The 26,272-nt window shown below is 43.5% G+C and overlaps 1 protein-coding gene across 2 annotated transcripts in view; it reads left to right on the forward strand.

Annotated features, from left to right (window-relative positions):
- The window catches only part of VPS53 (VPS53 subunit of GARP complex), a 173,833-nt gene that overhangs the window by 27,580 nt on the left and 119,981 nt on the right, over window positions 1-26,272 (forward strand). For both annotated transcript variants that reach the window (XM_014583842.2, XM_006167524.3), the window contains exon 5: window positions 24,217-24,303. In XM_014583842.2, coding sequence (XP_014439328.1) covers window positions 24,217-24,303 — 87 coding nt within the window. The remainder of the gene's footprint in view (window positions 1-24,216; window positions 24,304-26,272) is intronic.

The following is a 26,272-nucleotide window of genomic DNA, read 5'->3' on the forward strand; positions in this document are numbered from 1 at the left end:
CCTGGATTCAAACTGCAGTCGAACATGTGGGAATCCAGCACCCTTAACTACCACATCACCTGCCAGCCCCCCCCACACACCAAGAGTGTTTGTTAATTGCAAATAAACAAAAACCCTTTACTGTGAAAACATCATTTCTGGAGCCAGTAGGTGGCACAGTGGTTAAGGCTCTGGACTCCCACATGACTGACCTTGGTTTGAGTCCTGGACCTGGCAGCTTGAAAATCATGCCAGGTACATGAATGTGCATTTCCAAAATCCCAGGAGGAAAACGAAGGAGAGAGGATTGCAGCATGGCCATCTTCACAGGGGGATGACACCTCACTTTCCCTCTCACTGTCTCTTTCCAGCAAGCACACACACACCCTGTGACACAAACAAACAAATAAGAAAACCCACTTAATAAAAAGAAAAAAATGTTATTTTGATCAGTATATGAATGAGCCTTTAAAGTGGCTTAAAATGGGCCAGCAGGCGGTATGGCGGTTAAGGATCTCAGGTTGCTGACTCGGCAGTTCCAGTCCTAAATCTGGTGGCTTGAAAGTCATGTAGGGCACATGTACATGCATGTCCAAAAAATCCTGAGAGGAGAATGAAGAAGGGATTGCAGCATGGCCTTCCCCTTCGGGGGATGATTTCTCACTTTCCTTCTTTCACTCTGTCTGTCCTGGCCAGCACACATGTCTTTATAGCAAAAACGAATAATAAAAAAAATATTTAAGTAGCTTAAAGCTTGATTTGTGCATGAATAGTCCCAACTTACTATTATTTGAAATAAGAACACTACTGTTTAGCATGACTCAGCTCACATTCAGATGGCTCACTAGAAATCTTGAAATACTTCGGAGAGTCTTAGTTACTTAAAATTCCAAGAATGTGAAAATAAAATGAATGATTCATCAGGGCTCTTTGTTGGGTCGGGCTATGTAGATATATCTTTTAGTTCCTTACATTTTCATCTGTGGGTCACGGACTTGCAGTATTGGAAAGTCAGACCCCGTTAGCCAGCCTGCAGGAATGTCGGTGGCATTCCCACCTTCGCATATTAATAGGTTACAGGTTGCTGCAGCAGAGCGGGTCACATTTCACAGACCACATTTTCAAGAATGTTTAGATAGCATTTCAATCTGTGATGGAATTTTGTATTCGTCTCCTTAGAATCCAGACAGAAAGGAAGCCCAGAAGAAATAATTACTTTTCCTGTCATCCCCTCCATCTGTCTTTTCCAACAGTTTGTAATGCAAGCTAAAGTAGAGACTTTTTTTTTCCAGGGAGCTTTTGGGTCCTGTACTTGTCAACTCCTAGGGATGAAAGCCTTACTCTCTGGCTCTGGCTGGCTGATAGTTTGCTGAAGGGAGTCTCTTTTTGACTGGCAGAGACTTAGGAGAATTATGGATGTTCCAAAATACTGAGTTTTATAGGTCAGGAGGCCCCATGTTCCCCTCTTCCCTGGAACATAGGAAAAGTTTGCTTTCAGAACTTGTTTCCTAAGCTTCTAAGGAACACTCGGGAGGAGAGCAGCGGTGTGGACAAAAGGAAGTTTTCCTTGTATAAATTTAGTCTTGATCGTGTTCAGCCAGAACAGATGGGCTTTTTAACTTCACATTCGTAGTGTCCTAAGACACATTTTTAACACAAAAGTTCTTTTTGAAAAGCAATGTTTCTGAGTCAAAAATGATTGGGTGGGGAGGGGGGGAGATTCAGAAAGTGAAGACCTAGTGAAGACATTTCTTTAATTTCTGCAATACCAGCTGTTTGGTTGGCACTTGGCTAAACATTTTGGAGAGTCTTGGTTGTTGACTACTGCATCTGTGGGCCGTCTTGAATTGATCTAGTCAGCGACATCTCCTAACCAGACTGTGATGTTAACTCTTACGAAGTTAACATGGCACTGAATCCTCCCCATATTTATCTGTTGAAATCACCCATCAAAAATTTTAACTGAATGGCCACTTGTCTGAAATCTTGTGGATAATATGAGTCAGTTCAACAAGGACTACGTGTGCTGATATGCTATGAAATTTGTGCAGCTTCCCAAGAATTAAAACGGACAGGTCAAATGTAGGTAGAAAGAGAAGTGAATAGAAGGGCAGGCTAGAGGAAGAAAAAGCTGTAAAATTTCAAGAGTGGTGGGGCCAGCAGGGGGGATGGTGGGTAATGGGCTGGATTCCCACATAACTAGTTGACCACAATTTGAGTCCCAGACCCAGCAGCTTGAAAAATCATGATAAACAGATAGGTAAATACATAAATTAAAAAAAAAAAGTCAAGAGTGGCCAACCTGACCAATACCCAGTAATCTCACTGAAAAATCACCAAGAGAATATCAGCTACTGGGTTTCTTTTTTTTGAGAGAGGTTTTTTTTTTTGGAGAGGTTTTTGCTATAGGGTGCGTGCACTCACCAGAAAGACAGAGAGACAGAAAGTGGGAAATCACCCCCCAGGGGGGATGGCCATGCCGCAATCCCTTCTCCTCTGTTCTCCTCTCGGGATCTTGGGCACACGCGCCAGGTGTGAGTTTAAGCCACCAGGTCCAGGACTTGAATTACGGTCGACTACATGGTAGTCCTGCAACGTAGCCATTATGCCATCTGCTGGTCCCCAAGAGATTTTTGCTGTAAGGCACATGTGCTCACGAGAGAGAGAGAGAGAGAGAGAGAGAAAATAAGAAATCACCCCGAGGTTATGGCCATACTGCAATCCCTTCTCTTCCATTCTCCTCTCAGGATTTTGGGCACATGGACACATGCCTGGTGTGAGTTTCAAACCACCAGGTCTGTGACTCAAACTGCAATCAGTTACATGGGAGTCTAGTGCCTTAACCACTATGCCTCTTGCTGATCCCAGCTACTAGGTTTCTGTCTTTTGAGTGGAGCTTGACTGTAGTACAGCTACTTCTTTGATCAGAGCAAAGACTAAGATTTTGGGATAGAAAGGTTCTTATTGCTATCTCTCTCTAGTTCTGCTCACTAAAACTTTGATGTGGAAGAAGATTTAGATAAATTATACTACAGCTATTCCCCTATTTTGTGAATCTTTTGACATCTCTGACATTTGGTTACCTTGTAGAAGCTTGGATACTTACAGTACAGAGAGCTCGCTACTTGCCCACAGGACAGACTATTTCAGTTTTTAAAAGAATATATGTATAGGGAACCAGCAGTTAGCGTAATGGCTATGTCGCTGGACTCCCACTTAGTCGACCGCAGTTCGCGTCCTGGACCCGGTGGCTTAAAACTCACGTTGGGCGCGTGTGCGTGCGTGCCCAAGATCCCGAGAGGAGAATGGAGGAGAAGGGATTGCGGCATGACCATCCCCCCTGGGGGGTGATTTCTCACTTTCTGTCTCTATGTCTCTCTCTGTCTGTCTGGCGAGCGCACGCACCCTATAGTGAAAATCTCTCCAAAAAAAAAAAAGAATATATGTATACATATATCTATATTTATACATACACACACGTATGTATAAAATATATAAGAAACTCCTTTCTTAGACTGAACTAAAATAGTAAAATAGACCTCATTGTAACTTCTCATTGATCTAGTTCTGCCAGCTGGACCAGTGTAAGCCTAATCCCTTTTCCTCATTACAGTTTCTGAAATTTAGAATGGATGTTATGTCCCTTTTAGGTATTCCTTTTTCTAGGCTAACCATTCTTAGTTACTTCAGCCTTATAATGTAACTTCCAGACCTTTATTATCCTGGTTGGCTTGCTCTGGATAGCAGTGTGTCAATATTGCTCTTTCTCTTTTACTTTATTTTTGTTTAAAATTTGCTATAAGGTTTGTGCAGTCTAGAGAGAGAGAGAAAGGAACAGGGAAAGTGAGAAAACATCTCCCATGGAGGATGGCCGTGCCACAGTTCTTCTCCTCCATTCAGGATGTTGGCCGTGCACACACATGTGCCCAGTGTTTTTCAGGCTGCTGGTCCAGGACTCAGCCAAGCAGTTGGTCATATGGGATCCAACTACTCACTGCCACTGGGCGGATCAGCCTTATGCTTAGGCTCCCAGGAGTAGACATACTGTGTGAACATACAACAGGACCGTTTACCTCTTCATTCTAGACTGGGGTCATTAACTTGGGAACTCAAGGTTCAGAGATCCGTCAGTTTCCTGAAATTAGTTGTAAATTTTTATATGGATAGATATGTTTCTAGAAAGAAGTCTCATTAATTTTTTTTAGATCCTCTGAAGAGTCTGTAACTCTTAAGGGTCACTGAATCAGGCACTGTTCTTTCATTTCCTTGGATTTGATAAAATTTTGGCAGCTGTGTCACTCCTATAGTTTCTGTTGAGTTGGGCAGTCACCTGACACCACAGGTCAAGAGTTGCAAACAAATGTCCAGAAGACTAAAGCCACCTAATGACTTTAGCAGGCTAGTGCGCATACGCATACACACACAGGGGGCGTGATGCCCTGTCTGAAGGAAACAGCCACAAATCCATTCTGGACAGCTCTTGCCATGTCTGAATGCAGACTTGGTACTGCCAGATCTATCCATTTTTCAAAAGAAGCCAGAAATCTGGATTTTTATGTGACTTTCCCAAACATTGCAAAAGTCAGACAAAACGCATCTGTGGGCTGCCACTTTGCAATACTGCCTTAGATCTTTTTTCTTATGAACTTCATTTAAACTTTCTCCTATTTGTGCAAGAGAGTCCTTGAAATTAAGCGCCAGACTTGATGTGTTTCACCCTTGGTTACGTCTTGCTAGTTTTGCTTGATTGTTACACTTTACTGAGACCTTTTGGAATCTCGGTAATCTCTGCGTTTTATCACTAGCACAGTTCACTAGACGTGCTTTCTATGTCTTCATTCAAGTTACGAGTGAAAAGGTGAGGTGGATGGGTTCAGAGCCATGTTGCATGCCGTTCAAGACTCCCTGTTCTTTTCTTCCCCTGTTTCACTTTAGTACAGAGTGCCAGACACGGAAAACAAAGGCTTTCTACCTGCCCTCAGACACTAAGAGCCACGTTTCATAGTCTTTCCATGTCTTGATTTTCCTGAGAAAAGGAGGCTAACGAAACTTCTTCACTTTTCATAGAGATATAAAGATGTATTAACTAAGTCAGCAAAATACGTTGTCCTCCAAGGACAAAGCGTTCCTTGCTTTTGTCTAAAAAATAAGCCTTTTCTCTAACTCAAGCATTAGAATAAAAATAAATGTGTTCTCCAAGACTCTGAACTGGGAACATGGTGAGACTTTACAGTATCACATTGGCCTTCATTATGAATTGGTCATTGTCAGACACTAGCAGGTAGCCGTGTGTTTTTATCCTCCATCACTTTAAATTGATCCTTCCTCTTATTCTCTCTTGAGAGGAAAATGAAGTCCACTGATTACTAAAAATTGAAGAAAATAAATAGCATTAGTATTAAAGGGACCATAAGTAGTTTGGCAAAAAAAATGACAGTTGCCACTTGTTTTCTCCTACTAAAGTATAATACTTAAGATTAGGCTTTTTAGATACAAGATCAAATTTGCCCATTAGTGGCTGAGACTACATGAACAGTTTTGTCTCTTTTTAATTTTATATCTGTCTTTTCAGAATATCTGCAGATAGTACTAACCTTTAGCAGTTGCACAACCTAGGAATGCAAAGACCTTTGTGATGGGGGGTATGTGGCCCTGGAGGTGGCTTATAGCTCAGCCTCATTTTTTTATTATTATTATTATTATTATTATTTAATTTGTTATGGGGCACATGTACTCACCTGAAAGTGAAGGAGAGAGGGAGGGAAAGTGAGAAAGCAGGCCTCCAGGACTGCAACTTGAACCACAGTCAGCCATATGGGAGTCCAGCACCTCAACCACCATACCACCTGCTGGCTCCAGCTCAATCTCGTTTTAATTTGGTCTCTCCATTCCCCAACCAGGACTTTATACATCTAGTGTGGAGGTCCCAGCTGGCTTGCCTTTACTTGACACGTTGAATGCAAGTGAATGTTTTGCCAACTTTTAGATTGCAAACAATTTTTTCCTAATTTTAATGACAGTAACTTTGGTTAGTGCGTTTGTTCATTCAATCAGTACATATTTTAAAAACGCCTTCTGGGGAACCAGCAGATGGCGTAATGGCTACGTTGCTGGACTCCCATGTAGTCGACCACAGTTCAAGTCCTGGACTTGGTGGCTTAAACTCATGCTGGGCATGTGTGCATGCGTGCCCAAGATCCCGAGAGGAGAATGGAGGAGAAAGGATTGCGGCGTGACCATCCCCCCTGGGGGGTGATTTCTCGCTTTCTGTCTCTCTCTCCCTCTGTCTTTCTGGTGAGCACATGCGCTCTATAGCAAAAACCTCTCCAAATAAATAAATGACTCCTTCTGGATGCTAGGCAGTATATATTTTTTAAGAGATAATTTTACTATAGGGTGTGCACTCCCCAGAGAGACAGAAAGCACACAAAACTGGGACCCTTCCCACACAACTTCAGCATCACAGAACATTATGCCACTGTATCTGGCCTCAACAGGTTTTGATATATTACTTCACTCATTTCAAAAAATTGTTTAAACTATTTATAACATAAAATTTACCATTTTAAACTTTTTTTTTTTTTAAAGATTTTTGTCATATGGCTTGTATATTCGCCAGAGAGCGAGGGAAAGTGAGAAATCACCCCAAGTAGGGAGGGCCACACCGTAATTCCTTCTCCATTCTTCTCTTGAGATTTTGGGCACACATGCACACACATGCTTCCAGTGTTTTTCAAGCTGCTGGGCCCAGGACTTGAACCACAGAGTTATTCATGTGGAATCCAGCACTTACTGGCCTCATTTTAACCATTTTCTTTTTTTAAATTTTTTTATTTTTTTATTTTTTTTGAGAGATTTTTGCTATAGGGCATGTGCACTCACCAGAAAGACAGAGACAGACAGAGAGACAGAAAGCAAGAAATCACCCCCTAGGGTGATGGCCACGCCCCAATCCCTTCTTCTCCCTTCTCTTCTTGGGATCTTGGGCACGCACACACACGTGCCTGGAGTGAGTTTTTTAAGCTGCTGGGTCCGGGACTCAAACCGTAGTCAACTATGTCATGGGAGTCCAACCACATAGCCATTACACTAACTGCTAGTCCCTTCTTTTTTTTTTTTTTTTTTAAGAGATTTTTTTTTCTATAGAGCGCATGTGCTTGCCAGAGAGACAGACACAGAAAGACAGAAAGCAAGAGATCACCTCTTAGAGGGATGGCCACGCAGCAATTCCTTCTCTTTGGGTGTGCACACAAATGCGTCCAGCGTGAGTTTTCAAGCTGGACAAGGGTGTCCAGCGACATAACCTTTCTTTTTCTTTTTGAGAGAGAGATTTTTGCTATAGGGCGTGTGTGCTCATCAGACAGAGGGACAGAAAGCGAGAAATCAGCCCCTCAGGGGAGATGGCCACATTGCAATATCTCCTCCTCCATTCTCCTCTCAGGATTTTGGGCATGCACACACATGCACCCGGTGTGAATTTTAAGCTGCCGGGTCTGGGACTCGAACTGCAGTTGACTACATGGAAGTCCAGTGACATACCATTCCGCCATCTGCTGTTACTCCATTTTAACAATTTTCAAGTGTACAATTAGTGGCATTCGTTACATTCACAATGTTGTGCACCCATCACTACTTGTATTTCTATAATGTATTCATCTTTTTTTTTTTTTTCTTTTGGAGAGGTTTTTTGCTATAGGGCGTGTGCACTTGCCAGACAGACAGAGAGAGACAGAGAGACAGAAAGCGAGAAATCACCCCTCAGGGGGGATGGCCACGCTGCAATCCCTTCTCCTCCATTCTCCTCTCGGGATCTTGGGCACGCACGCACACACGCCCGGCATGAGTTTAAGCCACTGGGTCCGGGACTCAAACCGCAGTCAACTACGTGGGAGTCCAGCGACATAGCCATTATGCCAACTGCTGGTCCCAATCACTCTTTTTTTTAAAAAGAATTATTTACTTAATTTTATTTATTCATTTATGTTAATTTGACCAGTGAGACAGACAGACAGACAGACAGACACACACACACACACACACACAGAGAAAGTGAGAGAGCAAGCCATCAGATCCAGGAGTTGAACAGTAGTCGGCCATGTAGGAGTGTCCAGCGCCTTAATCACCACGCCACCTGCAGGTCCCTTACTCTTAACAGAAACTATAATTGTTAAACAGTAACCATCTTTTTCCCTCTCTCTCAGCCTCTTTTTTTTTTTCCCTAATTGCCAGACAGTTTGTGGGCCCATCAGAGGCAGAGGGGGATAGCATACCCCAATGAGGCGTGGTCATATCACAGTCCCTTCTCTTCCATTTCTCCATCCTTTTAGGAATTTGGAGTACACATGTTCTTACAACTGTTGTATTTTTCAAGCCACCAGGGCCAGGATTCAAACTATGGTTGGCCCCATGGAATCTATCTCCCTTAACACTAGGCTATGGTGTCAGCTCTCTCCCAGTTCCTTGTACTTCTTCTTCTTTTTTTTTTTTTTTTTGTGAGAGATTTTTGCTACAGGGCGCATGTGCTTGCTGGAGAGACAGAGAGACAGAAAGTGAGAAATTACCACCCAGGGAGGATGTCCATTTTGCAATCCCTTCTCCTCCATTCTTCTCTTTCTTGGGATTTTGGGCACGCACTCACACCCAGTGTGAGTTTTAAGCTGCTGGGTCCAGGACTTGAACCCCAGTCAACCCCATGGAAGACCAGTGCCTCAACCACTGCACCATTTAGGTACTTCATATATAACCGAATTCTACAATACCTGTCCTCTTGTGTTTGGTGTATTTTACGTATACTATCTACAAGGTTTGTCCATCTTATAGCATGTATCAGAACTTCATTCCTATTTATGGCTAAATAATATTCCATTGTATGGGCATACTACATTTTTTTATCCATTCATCTGTTCATGGACACTGGGCATTTCCACTTTTTAGCTTCTGTAAACCATGCCTCTAAGAACATTGAGTATCTGTTCATACTCCAGCTTTCTATTTCTTTCAGTATATACCTGGGAGTGGAATTGCTAGATCACATGGCAGTTTTTAATCATTTCAATATTTAATCTCTTTTGAAATGTTTTTTCCTTTTTGTTCTGAGCTTTAATGGATTTATGTTTTCATTAGACACAGATGGATTAATACAAGCTTATTTCTTATTTTGTCTTCATTTAATCCATGCAGGTTGTGTTCCCTATTAGCTGTAGCGTCTTAAGTTTTTATATTCCGTGCCTATTAATAGAGATGCTGCCCCCCTAAAATAAAATCACCCCGATTTTTTTTCTTTTACTTAGTTAACAAGTCCGGCACTTGGACTATTTCCTTCCTGACCTTAGAAACCCAAGTCCCACTTGTCTACAGCATGATTGTTGAAAATAGTTTTAGGAAAACAGTGTGCCAAGAAGGAACACTGAAGTTTGTTATTCTTCTGAGCCATCTCCATATAAATTGGCACTCTTCAGGAGCCGTGAAAGAAGGTCAGGCATAACTTTTGCCATCTGCTTTTTTCCATGTTAAAGGCAGTCACAGGTTTAAACTAGAGTCTCTCCATCTAAAGAGGAAAATGCCATTCATCACTACTGTAGCTGCTTTGGCTGGCACCCAGGTCACTTTTGCTTTTGATTGCTAGTAGTTAGAGATTTTGTAAGGAAAATTCCATTCTCAGTTTGGGGTTGCGCATTGAAAGAAGTGCAGTGTTACTGCTGACGGGCGAAGCTTTCTGAGTGTCAGGTTCTTTGACGCACTCATTCAGATGTGCCTGAACAATGGTTGGGAATTTGAAACTCTGCCTTCATGTAAGAACTTGACCTCCTTTTTCCTCTTCTCTCTTTCATCCATGGAAAATACAGTGTTTAGAACAGCACGGAGTCAGTGCTGTGGTTGTTCTGTCAGCATTTCCATTTATAAATCCCTATTTTCAGGAGTCTGTGATACAGCTCTAAAGTTTCCTGTGCCCTAATTTGGACTCCAAGGTCTCTAGAAGGAATGAATTCTATAAAACCAGAGATAACGCTTTTCTTTTTTTCTTTCATGTTCTGTACTTGTCTAGATTAGAGCTCTGAAAAATATAAGAAATGTGTTGCCCTCCAAATAGTATTGGGTCACTTGCTAGAATTTCTGGTTTCTGTCTCCATGTTATATTGTGGGCTCTCTGAGCAGATGCTATACCCAACTCTAGATGTTGTATGTGATATACAGAATATGGATGCTAGGCAAAATATGTTAGTGTCACCCTCATACCAGCCCCCAGTTAGAAGGAGGTCATTTCTTCTGGAGATATGTAATAGTTACTGATAAGTAAATTTGATGATCCAAATAATGATTTTTTTTTTAATTAGGAGAAAAGGTGAATTAAGGGATCTTTATCCTATCTCAGATTTATTTACCAACCCTTGTTCATACCAAATTATCTTTTTAAACAGTGGCAAACATTTAAAAGCAGAGCTTTTTCACAGCAGAACCTGAAAATGTAACTGGTTCACAAAGGAATCTAAACAGTGGCAGGGACTATGGCCTCATTAGCTAGCCGGTCCCCCTGCACACGATGAAGAAACTGGACTCAGAGAAGAACTGGAGGGTGAGAAGGAACTGTGTGTTCACTGCACACCTGTGATACTGAAAAACAGGAACCAGCGAGATCCGGAGGAGAAGAGGTATTAATGAACTAGGAAGAGGGACAGCCATTCAGAGGAAGCCACAAGGGCATCCATAGCCTTAAGGGCATTTTGTACAGAAAGTATCCTTCAAAATCAGCAGAAGGAAAGTCCGCATGTCACCAGAAAAGAATGTTTTCTGCTGAATGAAGACCCATAATAGAAATGAGTTCCGAGGTTGCTAAAATTAGAAGTTATAGTAAGATATGGGGATTTAGAAAGTAACCTCTGACTTGGCAACTAGAAGTCTTAGCAAATTGTGGGAAGTAGTCCTTTGTTAAACTTGGACAAGCTGTTCCTTTAACTATGCCCCTGTTTCCTAAAGTATTGGATGTCTGTACATTTTATTCAGCAAAGCAGCTTAGACTTACGCTTAAACATTTCTTTCTCTTTTGCCATTTGGAGTTGTTGCTTTAAGTGCACTCGTCCTCAAGGGTTACATTTCATCAAAGGAAGCTGTGCATGAATGCATTCATCACTCCCGGTATTCAGGGCTAGCGTGTTTTAAGTTATGGGTGATAACAGATATAAGCAGAACTTTAAAATGTAAATGTTTAGTCTTGTTCGGGCACTGCCGAATTTGTGTCCCAGCCTCATCTGTGATTTTAACTTCTGGCTCGTCTCCTAAGAGACAATAAAAATGAGCTCTTTGGTTCATGTTTTTCAGTGGATGTAATTTGCAGAAACCATAAATAAAAGTAAGTTATGTGGAACAGAGCGTTTTAACAAATAAGGCGAGAATTACTCCCTTTGCTCTATGCATACATTCTTTTGGTTTGCAAACTTGGAAAGAAATCTGTGCTTTTAAACAAAGCCCCCTTCCAGGTCAGGTTTCTGAGTGGACCGTGGAGGAATTAGTGTTAACGCTAACGACTCTCACCTGATGGGCATCCACCTGGCATCCACCCAGCATCCACCCACCAGGGCTACCAGACCTAGAAGGGACTCGGTGTGTTCCAGGATGGAAGGAAGCAGGATGCTGCGCATGTGCAGCCTGCCATGGCCGTCAGATTACTGTAGCCTCTGTACTGGTTGGCCCTATCGGGTGTGTGTGGGGGGGGATAGTTGTGTCGTCCTTACTGTTGCTGCAGCTTCTTAAAGTACCTCTGCTCCAGCTTAGGGGTCAGCAGGGGGGGAAAGAGATGCACCGTTGGCATAGCAACGGCTCTTCTTGGTACCAGGGTAACCAGCAGTATCAAAAGAAGGGGCTTTCTATAAATAGAGGCTACTTAACCTTCGGTATGTACCTTCAGTGGCTGTTGGAAGAGCTTCCGATTAGGACTCATCGGTGTGGCAGACCTGTCAGCGTTTCTGCTCCCAGGGAGTCTCTGGCTTTCTCAATGATACTGCTGTTCCGTTTGTACTGTTCATTTCAGTCTTATTTTAATTATGTATATCTCTTATGTGTGTTCCTTACAAGTTCTTTGAAGCTATGTCCCCTATCAGGTGGTCTTTTTTCTCAGGATCTAGCACAAAACATACAGTAGGCTCTCTAGGCTATCTCTCTCTCTCTTTTTTAACATTTCTCCTGCCTCTGGAAGTATAACACAGACTTTCTCCCTGTTTATTTTTTTTCCACGAGGCACACGTGCTCTCTGGAGAGAGAGAGGGAAACTGAGAAATCACCCCCAGGGGGGATGACCACACCACAATCCCTTCTCCTCCAGTCTTACACCTGGCATACATTTTAATCCCCGGGTCTGGGACTTGAACTTTGGTTGGCCATGTCAGAGTCTAGCACCTTAACCACCATGCCACCTGCTGGCTCCTCTTACTTTTTATTGAAGAAATGAGTAGGACTTAAAGACTTAGATGAATGTGTTGTTAATAGTGAAATGAATGTCTCATTTTCAACATGGTTCAAAGAGACCATCCCCCCATCCATGAGCCATTGTTCTGAGTATCCTGCAGCTATTGAACTTAACCAGCTTATTGACAAAGCTCTACAAGACAGGTAGCAATCTTTGACTCTTCTTCAGAGGTGTAGTCTCACTTGAAATACGCATTCATCTGGGGAATCTGGGACTGTTAATAATTGCCATTTATGGAAGCCCTTTAGGAGCCCCAGTTGGGTGTTTTATGTATTCAGTAAGGACTCTCTTGGTGCAGAAGTAAAAAAATCTCAGTTAACGGCCAGAGGGTGGCATGGTGGTTAAGGCAGTTAAGGCAGCTGGATCCCACATAGTCAACTCTGCGGTTCAAATTCCAGAACCAGCAGCTGGATGTATGTGTGTGCGTGCCCAAAATCCTGAGAGGAGCATGTAGGAGAAGGGATTGTGGCATGGTCATCCCTCTTGAGGGATGATTTCTTGCTTTCTCCAGTAAGTACATGTGCTCAATGGCAAATTTTAAAAATCCCTAAACTGACTTGGGCAAAAAGGGGAGTATTTGGAAGGATCCTGTTTTGTCTTGTTTTAGAAGGAGAGGCTGAACAGTCTGACAGAAGAGTAGTGTCTCAGCTGGATTTGCCAAGCCACTGAAGCCAAGGACTGGACCTCTCTATATCTGTTTCTCTCTGTATATTGGCATCATCCTCTCTACCTACAAATAAGACTCTTCCCCTTACTGGGGAAGTTAGCTGCTATCTAACTCAATGTCACATAATTTTTTAAAAAATTAATTATTTAGTTCCATTTGTTATTGTTTTATTTTATTTATTCATTCATTCATTTTAACTTGACCAGAGAGAGAGAGGGAAAATGAGAAAGCAAGCCACTAGGTCTGGGACTCGAACAATGATCGACTATGTGGGAGTGTCCAGTGTTTTAACCACCATGCCACCTGCTAGTCCCTATTATTATTATTTTTAATTTGATTAGAGAAAGACAGAAAGAGAGAGAAAGGAGAAAGCAAGCCACCAGGTCCAGGACTCAAGCTGCCGTCAGCCATGTGGAAATCTAGTACCCTTGACCACCATGCCACCTGCTGGTCCCTTGGTCTCACATCTTGGGTCTCACACCACTAGAGAGAGATGAACTTTCTTTCTCAGGTGTAGCTCTGGAAAAATCACAGGAAAACTCCTGTTGACCCAATTTAGGCCTGGTCTGCCTCTTAGACAGCAGACTCCATAAGAACATGGTAAGAGAAAGATTCGCAGGAGGAGGAAAGAGTACTGGATAAATAGTTCCCAAGATGTTCACTGTTAGACCCTGTATTCCTTCCTAACAGTTTTTGAGACAGGTGATGTTATTTTATTTAATTAATTAATCAATTATTTTGGGGGGGATGTGGGAAAGGTTTTTGCTATGGGGCATGTGTGCTTGCCAGAAAGACAGAGACAGACAGAAAGCAAGAAATCACCCCCCAGGAGGGATGGCCACACCGCAATCCGTTCTCCTCCATTCTCCTCTCGGGATCTTGGGCATGCACACACATGCGCCCGGCGTGAGTTTAAGCCACTGGGTTCAGGACTTGAACTGTGGTCAACTACCTGGGAATCCAGCGACATGGCCATTGTGCCATCTGATGGTCCCAATTTATTTATTTTTTAAATTACAAAATTTTGCCTTGGGACCAACAGTTAGCATAATGGCTATGCCGATGGACTCCCGTGTAGTTGACTGCAAGTTCTGGACCCGGTGGCTTAAACTCATGCCAGGCGTGTGTATGTGCACGCTTGCCTAGCATCCCAAGAGGAGAATTGAGAAGGGATTGCGGCATGGCCATCCCCCTGGGGAGTGATTTTCTTGCTTTCTGTCTCTATATCTCTCTCTGTCTTTCTGGCGAGTGCACATGCCCTATAGTAAAAACCTCTCTTAAATTAAAAAGAAAAACAAAAGAAGAAAGAAACTGCCTCTTAGAGGTTAAGTGGCTTGAAAGAGATCACACTTGGGACCAGCAGTGGTGTAGTTGCTAAGGCAGTAGGCGCCCTCATGTCAACCACGGTTTGTGTCCTAGACACAGCAGCTTGAAACTCACGCCTGGTGCGTGTGTGTGTGTGTGTGTGTGTGCCCAAGATCCTGAGAGGAAAATGGAGGAGAAGGGATTGTGGTGTGGCCATTCCCCCTAGGGGATCATTTCTCACTTTCTGTCTGTCTGTCTCTTATCTCTCAGGTGAGCACACGTGCTCTATTGCAAAAATATTTCTCAAAAAAAGAAAGAGATGGGAACCAGCAGTTAGCGTAATGGCTATGTCGCTGGACTCCCACGTAGTCGACCGCGGTTCGTGTCCCGGACCCGGTGGCTTAAAACTCACGCCAGGCACGTGTGCGTACGTGCCCAAGATCCCGAGAGGAGAATGGAGGAGAAGGGATTGCGGCGTGACCATCCCCCCTGGGGGGTGATTTCTCGCTTTCTGTCTCTATGTCTCTCTCTGTCTGTCTGGCGAGCGCACGCGCCCTATAGCGAAAAAAAAAAAACCTCTCCAAAAAAAAAAAAAAAAAGAAAGAGATCACACAGTAAGTGACAAGGCCAGCATCCCCAAAACCCACTGCTTTTAAGTAAGGCCAATACACACTGTAGTAGGGGGAAAAAAGAACCACCAATACCAAGTTGGAAAACAGAAATGATAGCAGGATAGTGAGAAAATCTAACCAGTAATCTTGAATATTAGCACCTTATTTTTTCAGAGAACAGTCTATAAATCCTTACTGGTTCTTCTGAAACTTTTCATCATTCCTGCAGTGGCAATAAATGTGATTTCAGTTTAAAATCTTTGAAAGGCTGCCTGTGGACTCACAGGATAAAGGCAATATAATTCCCTGATGGAGCAAACCGCAAAATTAGTTGCATCTGAGAACTAGAGGGGATGTTTATTTCTTAAGGCATTTACATCGGATCAGAGTTCCTCTAGCTGCATAGGTGGTAGACAGCAGTTCTGTAAAAGGAAAAGAAAAAAGGGACAGAAGGAAGAAGTTGAGTTCATGCCAGGTGACATTGTGCTTATCTTCTGTGCACATAACCTAAGGTGGCTTTGGAAGCCTGCTGAGTCCTCTTCAGGAGGTAAGGAAAGTTAAAAGTAATGCTTATGGTTAATGATGTGCAAAAGTGCACAGACTTTGTAATTGGTTTTGCTGAGTCTTCTAGGCTCGCTCAGTGTTTTGCTTTGCACCTCCTGAGTATAACATTTGAGTTGCTAAAGAGGGCTACTACTGTCACTGCTGCCTCCATCCCCCCCAAGGTTTTTGCTATCAGGCACGTGCACTCACCAGAGAGACAGAAAGCAAGAAATCACTTGCCAGGGAGGATGGCCACACTGCAATTCCTTCTCCTCCATTTTCCTCTCAGAATCTTGGGCACACATGCACACAGCTGCCTGTCTGGGACTCAAACTATGGTCGACCGCATGGGAGTTCAGTGCCTTAACCACTTTGCTACCTGCCGGCCTCCTCATTCTAATACCTTCAAATGCAGGATGTAGCCACTTCCATTGCTCAGTTCAGAAACTCCAGCATGGGGAGATTAGAAGCAGGCGTTTTGGGGCGATTAGTTCTGCTTTTAATCCATATACAGCTTACATTGGAAAAGTAGCCACATTTTATTTTAAAGAGTGTTAGGGAACAGTGCCAGAATGTTTCTTTTGGCACATTTTCTGATGTGTAGCCAGGTAGTAGAAGTATTTTAGTATTTAAAAAAAAAAATCTTAATCTTTCATAGTCTTATAATTCTTCCAATTACAAAATGTTCTTCTTCCTGTTTAATTGATTATTAGAGGTTAGATGTCCAATATTAGTGTGTGTGTTGAAAATGGACTTACTTGATAAAGTGAGTACATAAGAGGGAACTTTTTGACTCTGGAAAAGGAATTATATTGAATTTCCCCAACTTTAGTATGTTGTTATAACAAGCAAAAGTATTCCAGCCAGGAAAAAAAAATCTGGCAGACAGTTTATCTTTCTTGAAGACCGTGAAATGTAAGATTGTGTGAGTCTTATTTGTTTGCTAGAAAAAAAAAAGGGTGGTACCTTCAGCAAAGAAAGTTCTGGTAGGATGCCAGAGATAAGTAAGGATAAGAACCCTTTCTTTGAGAAAGGATCATGTAAATGTTCTCACACTTCAGATCTAAGTAGGGCACTTGGACCTTTTTGCCTTTCTCAGCTGAATGTCATATCTTGTGGGGGGAAGATTGTGGTTGTAACCCCACGGCACATCACTGTACCACGACCTGGTCTGCAGTATCGCAGAAGTCTGTGTAAGCTCTGCTCGAAAAGGTCATTCCTTTCTAGCGATCAGCTATCTACAGAAAACCTTTGTAGCACTTCTTTATATTACGGCCCAGCATTTTGTAGAAGACACCAGTAGGTTTAAAATGTAATGACCCCTTGCAGTACCCTGAGCATTAAACTCTACATTAACCAAAGACGTAGTATTACCGAAGGCATCACTGGTTTTGCAGCACTCCCCCTCATGGTGCTGAAGTGAGGGGAAACGGCGGGTGTCAGCAAGCCTACGCCAGAACAGTAACCTCAGCCCCGATTGTATGTGCCTCATCAGGTTTTTAAAAATCAGCTGGCAAAGTATTGCTAAGGTCTTACTGTGCTCTAGTTTTGGTTAGATTTTGCCGGTAAGGTGACCATACATTTATCACCACAGTCACTTTTTTTTTTTTTTGGAGAGATTTTTGCTATAGGGCGCGTGTGCTTGCCAGAGAGACAGAGAGAGACATAGAGACAGAAAGCGAGAAATCACCCCCCAGGGGGGATGGTCACGTCGCAATCCCCTCTCCTCCATTCTCTCGGGATCTTGGGCATGCACGCACACGTGCCCGGCGTGAGTTTTAAGCCACCGGGTCTGGGACGCGAACCGCGGTTGACTACGTGGGAGTCCAGCGACATAGCCATTACGCTAACTGCTGGTTCCCGCCACAGTCACTTTTGAGAGGAAGAGTTAGTTATTAATAATTACACTGGGAGGCTGGATGTTGGCACAACAGTAAAACGCGACAGAGTGAGGCCGACCCACATGGGAGGGCTTTGGCTTAACGTCAGCAGACCTCCCAAGCACATCTATGCCCATGATCCTGGGCTTGCTGAGGCTGGAGGTAGATTGCAGCAGCAAGACCTGTTGGGAGTGCGGGGTGCTATTTCTCTCCTCCCTCCCCTTTTTCATGAAAGAGATGAATAAACTTGAAATTAAAAAAAAATTATCGGTGACCAATAGATGGCGTAGTGATTACGGCATTGGACTCACACATGGCCAAAAGTGCTTCAAGTCATGGACTTGATGGCTCGAAACTCATCCCAGGTGTGTGTGTGTGGCCAAGATCCCAAGAGGATAATGGAGGAGAAGAGATTGTGGCATGGCCATTCCCCTTGGGAGGTGATTTCTCACTTTTCCTCTCACTATCTCTGTCTCTCTTTCTCCCCTACGAGCGCACGTGCTCTATGGCAAAAACCTCTTAAAATATACGTATGTATGAGGACCAGAAGATGGTGTAATGGTTACGACCACAGTTTGAGTCTTGGACCTGGCAGCTTGAAACTCAAGCCAGGAACGTGTGTGTGTGCATGCCCAAAATCCCAGGAGGGGAATGGAATGCAGTGTGGCCATCTCCCCTGGGGGGTGATTTCTCACTTTCTGTCTCTGTCTCTCCAGTGGGCACACATACCCTATAGCAAAAATCTCAAAAAAAAAAAAAAGAAAATAAAAAAATTATTATTGTATATTACTGTACCGAGACAGTAGTCACAAACTGGTCCTGACCTAGATAAGCCAGAATGGATAGTTGCCTTAACCACAGGGGATGTAAGAATGCCATTCATTTTCTTGGTCCACACTCTATGAAGGATACTTATGACCATGTTAAAGAGCTAATTCTTGGCCCTGCCACACTGGCACGTGCTGTGGGCACTGCCAGGCAAGGCTGGAGCCCCATGAAAAGCCAAGTGTGAATTCTGGACTAACTTGAATTGACTGGGATGATGGTGCAAGCCTGTGATCTGGGCTGACTAGGAGGCTAGGGGCAGAGGATCGCACTGAAGACACCCTATCAAAAATGCCTGTCCCTGTTTTTCTCTCTCTTTTCCAACGTGTGTGCATTTGCTTGTGTCTGTCTCACGTGTGTGCATTTGCTCATCTCGGCCTCTCTCGCGTGTGTGCATTTGCTCGTCTCTGCTTTCTTTCATGTGTGTGTATTTGCCCATCTCTCTTTCTCTCTTGATGAAGGAAGGCAGACAGGCGGGCAGGTGGGCAGGCAGGTGGGCTGCTTTGGTGGCTCAGTGGTAATATACTCCTCAAGAGAAGCTGGATCCCATATGGTGACTGTGGTTCAAATCCCTGGTCTGATCAGCCTAGAATACACCACAGCGTGCATAGGTGCCCAAGACCCAGTGGGCTGGAGGAATAGAGGACCAGCATTGTGGCATGACCAGACCCTCTGAGGCTGCTTACCTTTCTCTCTCTGTCTCACTTGCACATGCACACATACGTGCTCTGTTATGGATAAAGGAAAAATTCCACATAAGTAAATACTAATTCTTTTTGGAGAGGTTTTTGCTATAAGGTGTGTGCGCTCACCAGAAAGACAGAGAGAGACGGAAAGCGAGAAATACCCCCCCCCTGGGGGGGTGGCCACACCGCAATCCCTTCTCCTCCACTCTCTTCTTGGGATCTTGGGCACGCACGCACACACGCCCAGTGTGAGTTTAAGCCACTGGGTCCGGGAGTCAAACCATGGTCGACTATATGGGAATCCAACAACATAGCCATTATGCCAACTGCTAGTCCCCACATAATCTTAATTTAAAAAAATAATTAATACTTAGGACCAGCAGATGGCGGAATGGTTATGCCACTGGACTCCCACATAGTCAACCATGGTTTGAGCCTTGGACCTGGTGGCTTAAAACTCACACTTAGAGTGTGCGTGTGTGTGCCCCAAATCCCAAGACAATAAATGGAGAATGGATTGTGGCATGGCCGTTACCCCCTGGGGGGTGATTTCTGACTTTGTCTCTTTGTCTCTCTTTCTCTCTGGAGCGTGCACGTGCCCTACAGCAAAAGTCTCTCTCTTTAAAAAAATGTTAATATTAATACAGTAAACAATTTAAAAACATTATGAAAAATCTCTCCTGTAATTATCCCATTACACACCTTATCACATTAATTTCTCTTCATTTACTGAATCATTCTCACAACAGACATACATAGACATTTTTCCTCTTTAAAAATTCTTCCCTTGGGACCAGCATTTAGCGTAATGGCTATGTCGCTAGACTCCCACGTAGTCGACCATGGTTCGAGTCCCAGACCTGGTGGCTTAAAACTCATGCCGGGCACACATGCATGCGTGCTCAAGATCCCAAGAGGAGAAAGGAGGAGAAGGGATTGTGGCATGGCCATCCCCCCTGGGGGGTGATTTCTCATTTTCTGTCTCTCTGTCTGGCGAGCGCACATGCCCTATAGCAAAAACCTCTCAAAAAAGAAAAAAAAAATTCTTCCCTTTACTCCTATTGCCCCATTGTTCTTGTCTTCTTATAGCAAAAAACTCTTGAAAAAAATAGTCTGTGTCAGAGTCAGCCAACTTTTTCTGTTAAAGGCCAGATAGTGAAAAGTTGAGCCTTTACAGACTGAATGGTCTCGGTTGCAGTTACTCATCTCTGCCGCTGTATGGCAAATGTCTCCTTCGACAAGGCCCAAACAGTGGGTTTGGCTGTGTTTCAAATGAGCCTTATTTACAGAAACAGGATTAGCCTGGATTTTGTGCTGGCCATCATTTGCCACCCCTGCTCTGTGTCACTGTTGTCACTTCATCGCGTCCTCGCTGTCCACTTCCAGCCCATCAGCTCCACTGGCACTGCCCGTGTCAAGGTCGTCAGTGACTTTCCCCGTTGTCAAAATCAGTAGCAGTTCTGTGTTGTAATCTTACATTTTTTTTCTAACCATGAAGCATAATTGTTCTTTTCCTCCTCTTTTTAATACTTTTGTTTGGCTTATGTTTCTTCTCATGTCATTGGTAGGATTTTCTTTGCATCTTTGCTCCTTCCTTTTCTTCTAGACTTCTGCACATCACTTATCTAAAGTGATATATTTTATTATTATTATTATTTTAAGGAATTATTTTTTATTTGATTTAATTAAATTAATTAATTTATTTAGAGATTTTTTTGCTATAGGGCGTGTGCACTCGCCAGAAAGACAGAGAGACAGAGAGATAGAAAATGAGAAATCACCATTTTCTATGGCCACACTGCAATCCCTTCTCCTCCATTCTCCTCTCAGGATCTTGGGCACACATGCATACACACCCGGCGTGAGTTTAAGCCACCAGGTCCGGAATGCGAACTGCGGTCGACTACATGGGAGTTCAGCGACATAGCCATTATGCTAACTGCTGGTCCCAGGAATTATTTATTTAATTTTATTTGTTCGTTCATCTATTTAAATTTGACCAGAGCGAGACACACGAGAGAGATAGAGAGAGAACGTGGGAAAGCAAGCCACCAGGTCTGAGACTCAAACCATAGTCAGCCACATGGGCGCATCCAGCGCCTTAACCACCATGCTGCCTGCTGGCCCCATCTTTTATTATTTAAAAAAAATTATTTATTTAATTTTATTATTTTTTAGAAGAATTATTTCATTTTATTCACTATTACTATTTTCTTTAATTTGATCAGAGAGAGAGAGAGAGAGAAAGAAAAGAGAAAGCAAGCCTCTAGGGTCCAGGAATTGAACTGTGGTCGGTCATGTGGGAATCCAGTACTCTAACCACCATTCTGCTTCTTCCTGCCTCTACTGGCCACCTCACCTAGACCTCTGCTGTCTCACTGGACGCTGCAGCAGCTTCCTAACAGGAAGCTCTTATGCTTTAACCCCTGCCTCTGTACAGTATCCCCTTGTCACAAAGCAGCCAGGGCAGTCTTTAACATATATAAAACACATGACAGTCCCTCAACTAAAACCCTTCCGTGACTTTTCATTGTACTTAGGACCGAAGCCCTCATGCTGTTTACTGGGCCTTTGAGGCCCTCCCTGCTCTTGCTCTTGCCTGTCTCTCCAAGTTACTTCATGACCCTTCACTCCGATATTGCTCAACACCTACTGTGTGCCAAGGACTGAGGTTTTTTCTCTGTATCAGGGTCTTTGCATGTACTGTTTTCTCTGCTTAGACTTTTCTTACTCCAAATCTGCTAGTCTTGACTCTTCCTCATCCTGCAGGTCTCAGTTCCTATACTCTTTTCTCTGGAAACCTTCCTTAACCATCATCTCCTTTCTTTCTTCATTTCTTTGCCTTCCTCTCTCCCTCCTTCCATCTCTTTCTTTCTTCTTTTCTTCTTTCTTTCTTTCTTCTTTTCTTCTTTTTTTAAAATTTCCAGAGGCCAGATGTATTCACCAGAGAGAGACATAGAAAGAGGTAGAGGGAGAAATCACCCACTAATGGGGGGATGTTGACATCGTAGCCCCATCACCTCTGTTTCTCCATCCTGTTGGGATGTGGAGCATGCACACACATACGCCCTGGGTGTTTTTCGGGCTGCTGGGGCTGGGACTTGAACCAGAGTTGGTCATGTGAGATCTGGCTCCCTTAACCACTATGCCACAGTGCTCACCCTATTTCCTCTATTTTCATCATAATACTTAATTCCTTCACCACACCTGTGAAACTCAGCAATTTTCTCATTTATTTAGTTACCTTTCCAGTATCTTCTCTTTGAAGACAGGAGAGAGACCATACCTGTTTATCTAGCATTGGATTCCCAATGTTTAGAGTAATGCCTGGTGTAAGAAAGGTGTGATATACATATATGTTGAATGATTGGAGAAGTGAACACATGAGATGCTAACTGATCTGGCTGGTGCTCAAACTGCCACAGAAATTCAGAGTCGCAGGTCAGCCGTAAGGAGTCTCGGTTCTGGACGGTGATATACTTGTGTTATATGTACGTGTGGCTTCAGCACCGTACAGCTATCCCTACATTGCTTTTCTCTGGAGATACAGTGGGTTGTAATTCTTCTTTTTAAATTTTATTTATTTTTTTGAAAGAGATTTTTGCTATGTGCTTGCTGGAGAGACAGAGAGACAGAAAGTGAGAAATCACCCCGGAAAGGATGGCCACACCACAATCCCTTCTCCTCTTTTGTCCTCTAGAGATTTTGGGCATGCATACACACGCGCCTGGCATAAGCTGCCAGGTCCAGGACTCCAACCATGGTTGACTGTGTGGGAGTCCAGCCAGGTAACCATTACACCATCTGCTGGTCCCTCTTCGTTTTTTTAAAGTTTATTTATTTTTTCCATAAGAGACAGAGAGGCACCCCCAACAGAGTCTGCATGCCACAGTTTACCCTTAGACTCAGCTAGCCTTCATCATGGGCACATGCATGCATGTCCAGCTTATACAGGGAGGTCTTGGGACGTGAACCTAGAACCTTCACATGGAGTCTGGCTTTGCAGAGTATTGCGTTATTGCTGTGCCACCAGCTGGCCTGGGTTGTAATACTTCTAATGTGTAGCAACTAGCTTTGTAGATTTTTATTTTAGTAGAAACATATGGCTCACCATTATCTTTAAGTGTTTCTTTTCCACTTCATTTTATTGCTTTCCAAATGGGTTACTATAAATGTCTTTAAGATTTGCTACAAATCTGGAGACGTTATGCACTATCCTGATTTTTTTTCCCAGCTCCTTTTTTTTTTTTGAGAGAGAGATTTTTGCTATAGGGTATGTGTGCTTGCCAGATAGACAAAGAGTAGAGAGACAGAAAGTGAGAAATCACCCTCCAGGGAGCATGGCCACGCTGCAGTCTCTACTTCTCTCAGGATCTTGGGCACGCATACAAATGCACGTGGCATGAGTTTGAAGCTGCCTGGTCTGAGACTCGCACCATGGTCAATTACATGGGAATCCAGCGATGTAACTATTACGCCATCTGCTGATCCCTTTCCCAACTTTTTAAAAAAGAATATTTTTTGCTTTTACTTGACTGTCCTGATTTTTATTCTGTCCATATTGATTGATTGATTGATTGAGAGATTTTTGCTATAGGGTGCATGCGCTTGCTAGAGAGACAAAGAGAGGGAAAGCAATTTATCATCCTCCAGGAGAGATGGCTACATCATAATCCCTTCTCCTCCATTCTCCTCTTGGGATTTTGGGCACACACACACATACATAGGCATGGCATGAGTTTCAAACCACCAAGTCTGAGACTCAAACCATGGCTGGCCACGTGAAAGTCCAGCGCCTTAACTACTATGCCACCTGCTGGCTCCCGGTCCTTATTTTTTTAAGACACAGAATTCTGCAACTTCCAAATCCTGAGCTTCCCCTAACCCCAACTTGGAGTCATCTCTAACCTCTGTCTTCTTATTAGCTTTAAAGTTTACTGCCATGTAGGTGCATATACGAACACACACAGATGTACACAAACTGTTTATTTGTTGTCATCAATAATGTGTGATAATCCCTGAGGTAGAACTCATTTTGTTTTTAGATTAGACTTATGTGATGCAGATACATAAGATTCCTGAGTAATTGCGTGTGTCCAAATGCTGGACTCTGTAGCCTCTACCACTTAGTATAGTAAAGCGGTTGGCCTCAGGACAATGAATCAAGAGAGCTTCTAATCTTTGGAAGCTGGAATTGAGGCCAATGTAGTGACTGGTGCTGTCTTGCATTACTTCTTTTAATTTATTCCTCTTGTTCTAGGCACTGGAAGAGGCCCAGAAAGCTATTCAACAACTCTTTGGCAAAATCAAAGATATCAAAGACAAAGCAGAAAAATCAGAACAAATGGTGAGTGGAAGTTCCTTCCTAACTGTTTTGCACCAGAAAAGGAAGTTAGCGCTCCTCCAGTCACACTAACTCATGGGCTTTTTCTCCCCACTTCCTGCCCACCACAGTCATCCACATCTCCACAGCAAGCCCCAGGGGTGAGTGCTGGGTTGGTTGAAGGGGAGCTGCTAGACTGTAGCAACTCACCCTCTCTGTGCCCTGCATTTGCAACCCTCTTGCTATAAAGGAAGTTATCTTTTCCTCCTTTCCCAGAAATAGTTTTCTAGTCATTTTGGATTCCTTTCTCTAGCCTTTGTTATGTCACATGTCTCTCATAAGCTATACGCCGTGTAACTTGGTAGCACACTGAAGCGGGTCCTAGTCTGGAGGGGGATGTGTGCTGCCCATGATCCACGCATATGGTTTTCACTGAGTTCTCCCTCCACCCATTCATGTCCTTTGATGTACTCAGAGATCCCTTCTGCTGACCAAGGTTCTAGCACTTACCCACTCCTTCTCGATGGGAGGCACTGGGGACTTCAGGCTCCTGGGTTCAGATTCTCACTCAGTAATCGTGTCTCTGAGTTGTCTCTGAATTTTAGTTTTTTTCAGCTGTAAAAGAATAATAGCATTGTCATTCAGTAATATCGTGTCTCTGAGTTGTCTCTGAGTGTTCGTTTTTTTTTTTTAACTGTAAAAGAAAAACAGCATTGTCCCAGCCACAGTGGTGCAAGTGGGAATGCACTGCTGCTTGGTGGCTAAGGCCACGCGGGAGGGCCCATGTTCAGTTCCCAGACAAACCCAAACAGGCTGGCATGGTGGTGTGTGCCTGTGGTCCTAGCTGACTGGGTGGCTCGGACAGGAGGACCATTGTACACCAAGACCTTGTCAGTTCTAACTCTCTTATAGGACCAGCAGGTGGCATGGTGGTTAAGGCGCTGGACACTCCCACATAACCAACCACAGTTCGAGTCCTGGACCTGATGGCTTGCTTTCTCACTTTCCCGCTCCCTCTCTCTCCCTCTATGTCTCACTCTGATCAAATTTTTTAAAAAAAAGTGATAATAAATGAATATAAAATTAAATAAATAATTCTTTAAAAAAAAATAACTCTCTTGGAGCCAGATGGTGACTCAGCAGTAAAGTGCAACATTCTTCAAAAAGAGGGCCAGCAGGTGGTGTAGTGTGGTTAGTTTGCTGGTCTCCCACATGACTGACCACATTCAAGGCCCAGACCTGGCAGCTTGAAACTCACACTATGTGTGTGTGTGTGTGTGTGTAGTGCGGTTAGTTTGCTGGTCTCCCACATGATTGACCACATTCAAGGCCCAGACCTGGCAGCTTGAAACTCACACTATGTGTGTGTGTGTGTGTGTGTGTGTGTGTGCGCGCACGCATGTGTATGTCTAGAATCCTGAGACAGAATTGAAGAGAAGGGATTGTGGTGTTACCATCACCCCTGAGGGATGATTTCACACTTTCTCTCTCTCTCTGTGTCTCTGGTGAGTGTATGTGTCCTATGCCAGAAATCTCCCTCTTAAAAAAAAAAAAGAGCGGTAGCGTGGTTGTTGTGAGAACTGTGGAAGAACACGGGACGTACCCTGGCCTTAGATTTGTGATCTTCCCCTGAGGATGCACTGCACTCAGCACCACCCGGGGCTGTTGCAGTGTGACACCATCAGATGCAGCTTTTGCTAGCGCTTACTGTATTCAGATTTCTTACTCACTGATATCCTGTGATTCTAATCTGTTGCTCTGGACCATGTTCTCTCTCACATCCAAGGAGGGATATAATGACTGTCTAAGTAACCTGCTTCTAAAGTTACTAGATGTCTTGTTTTAAAGCAATTTGCTTTCCCGGAAGTGCTTTGCTGAAAGGAAGAAGAGATAAGAGTAAGGAGGGAACTAATATCCCTTGAGTTCTTTCAATGTGTCAGGAACCTTTACACAAGTGACCAAACTTAGCCCTCACAACAACCTAATAAAATGG

The sequence above is a fragment of the Tupaia chinensis genome, unplaced genomic scaffold, assembly GCF_000334495.1.
Source record: "Tupaia chinensis unplaced genomic scaffold, TupChi_1.0 Scaffold144899_1, whole genome shotgun sequence".
Classification (NCBI taxonomy): Eukaryota; Metazoa; Chordata; class Mammalia; order Scandentia; family Tupaiidae; genus Tupaia; species Tupaia belangeri.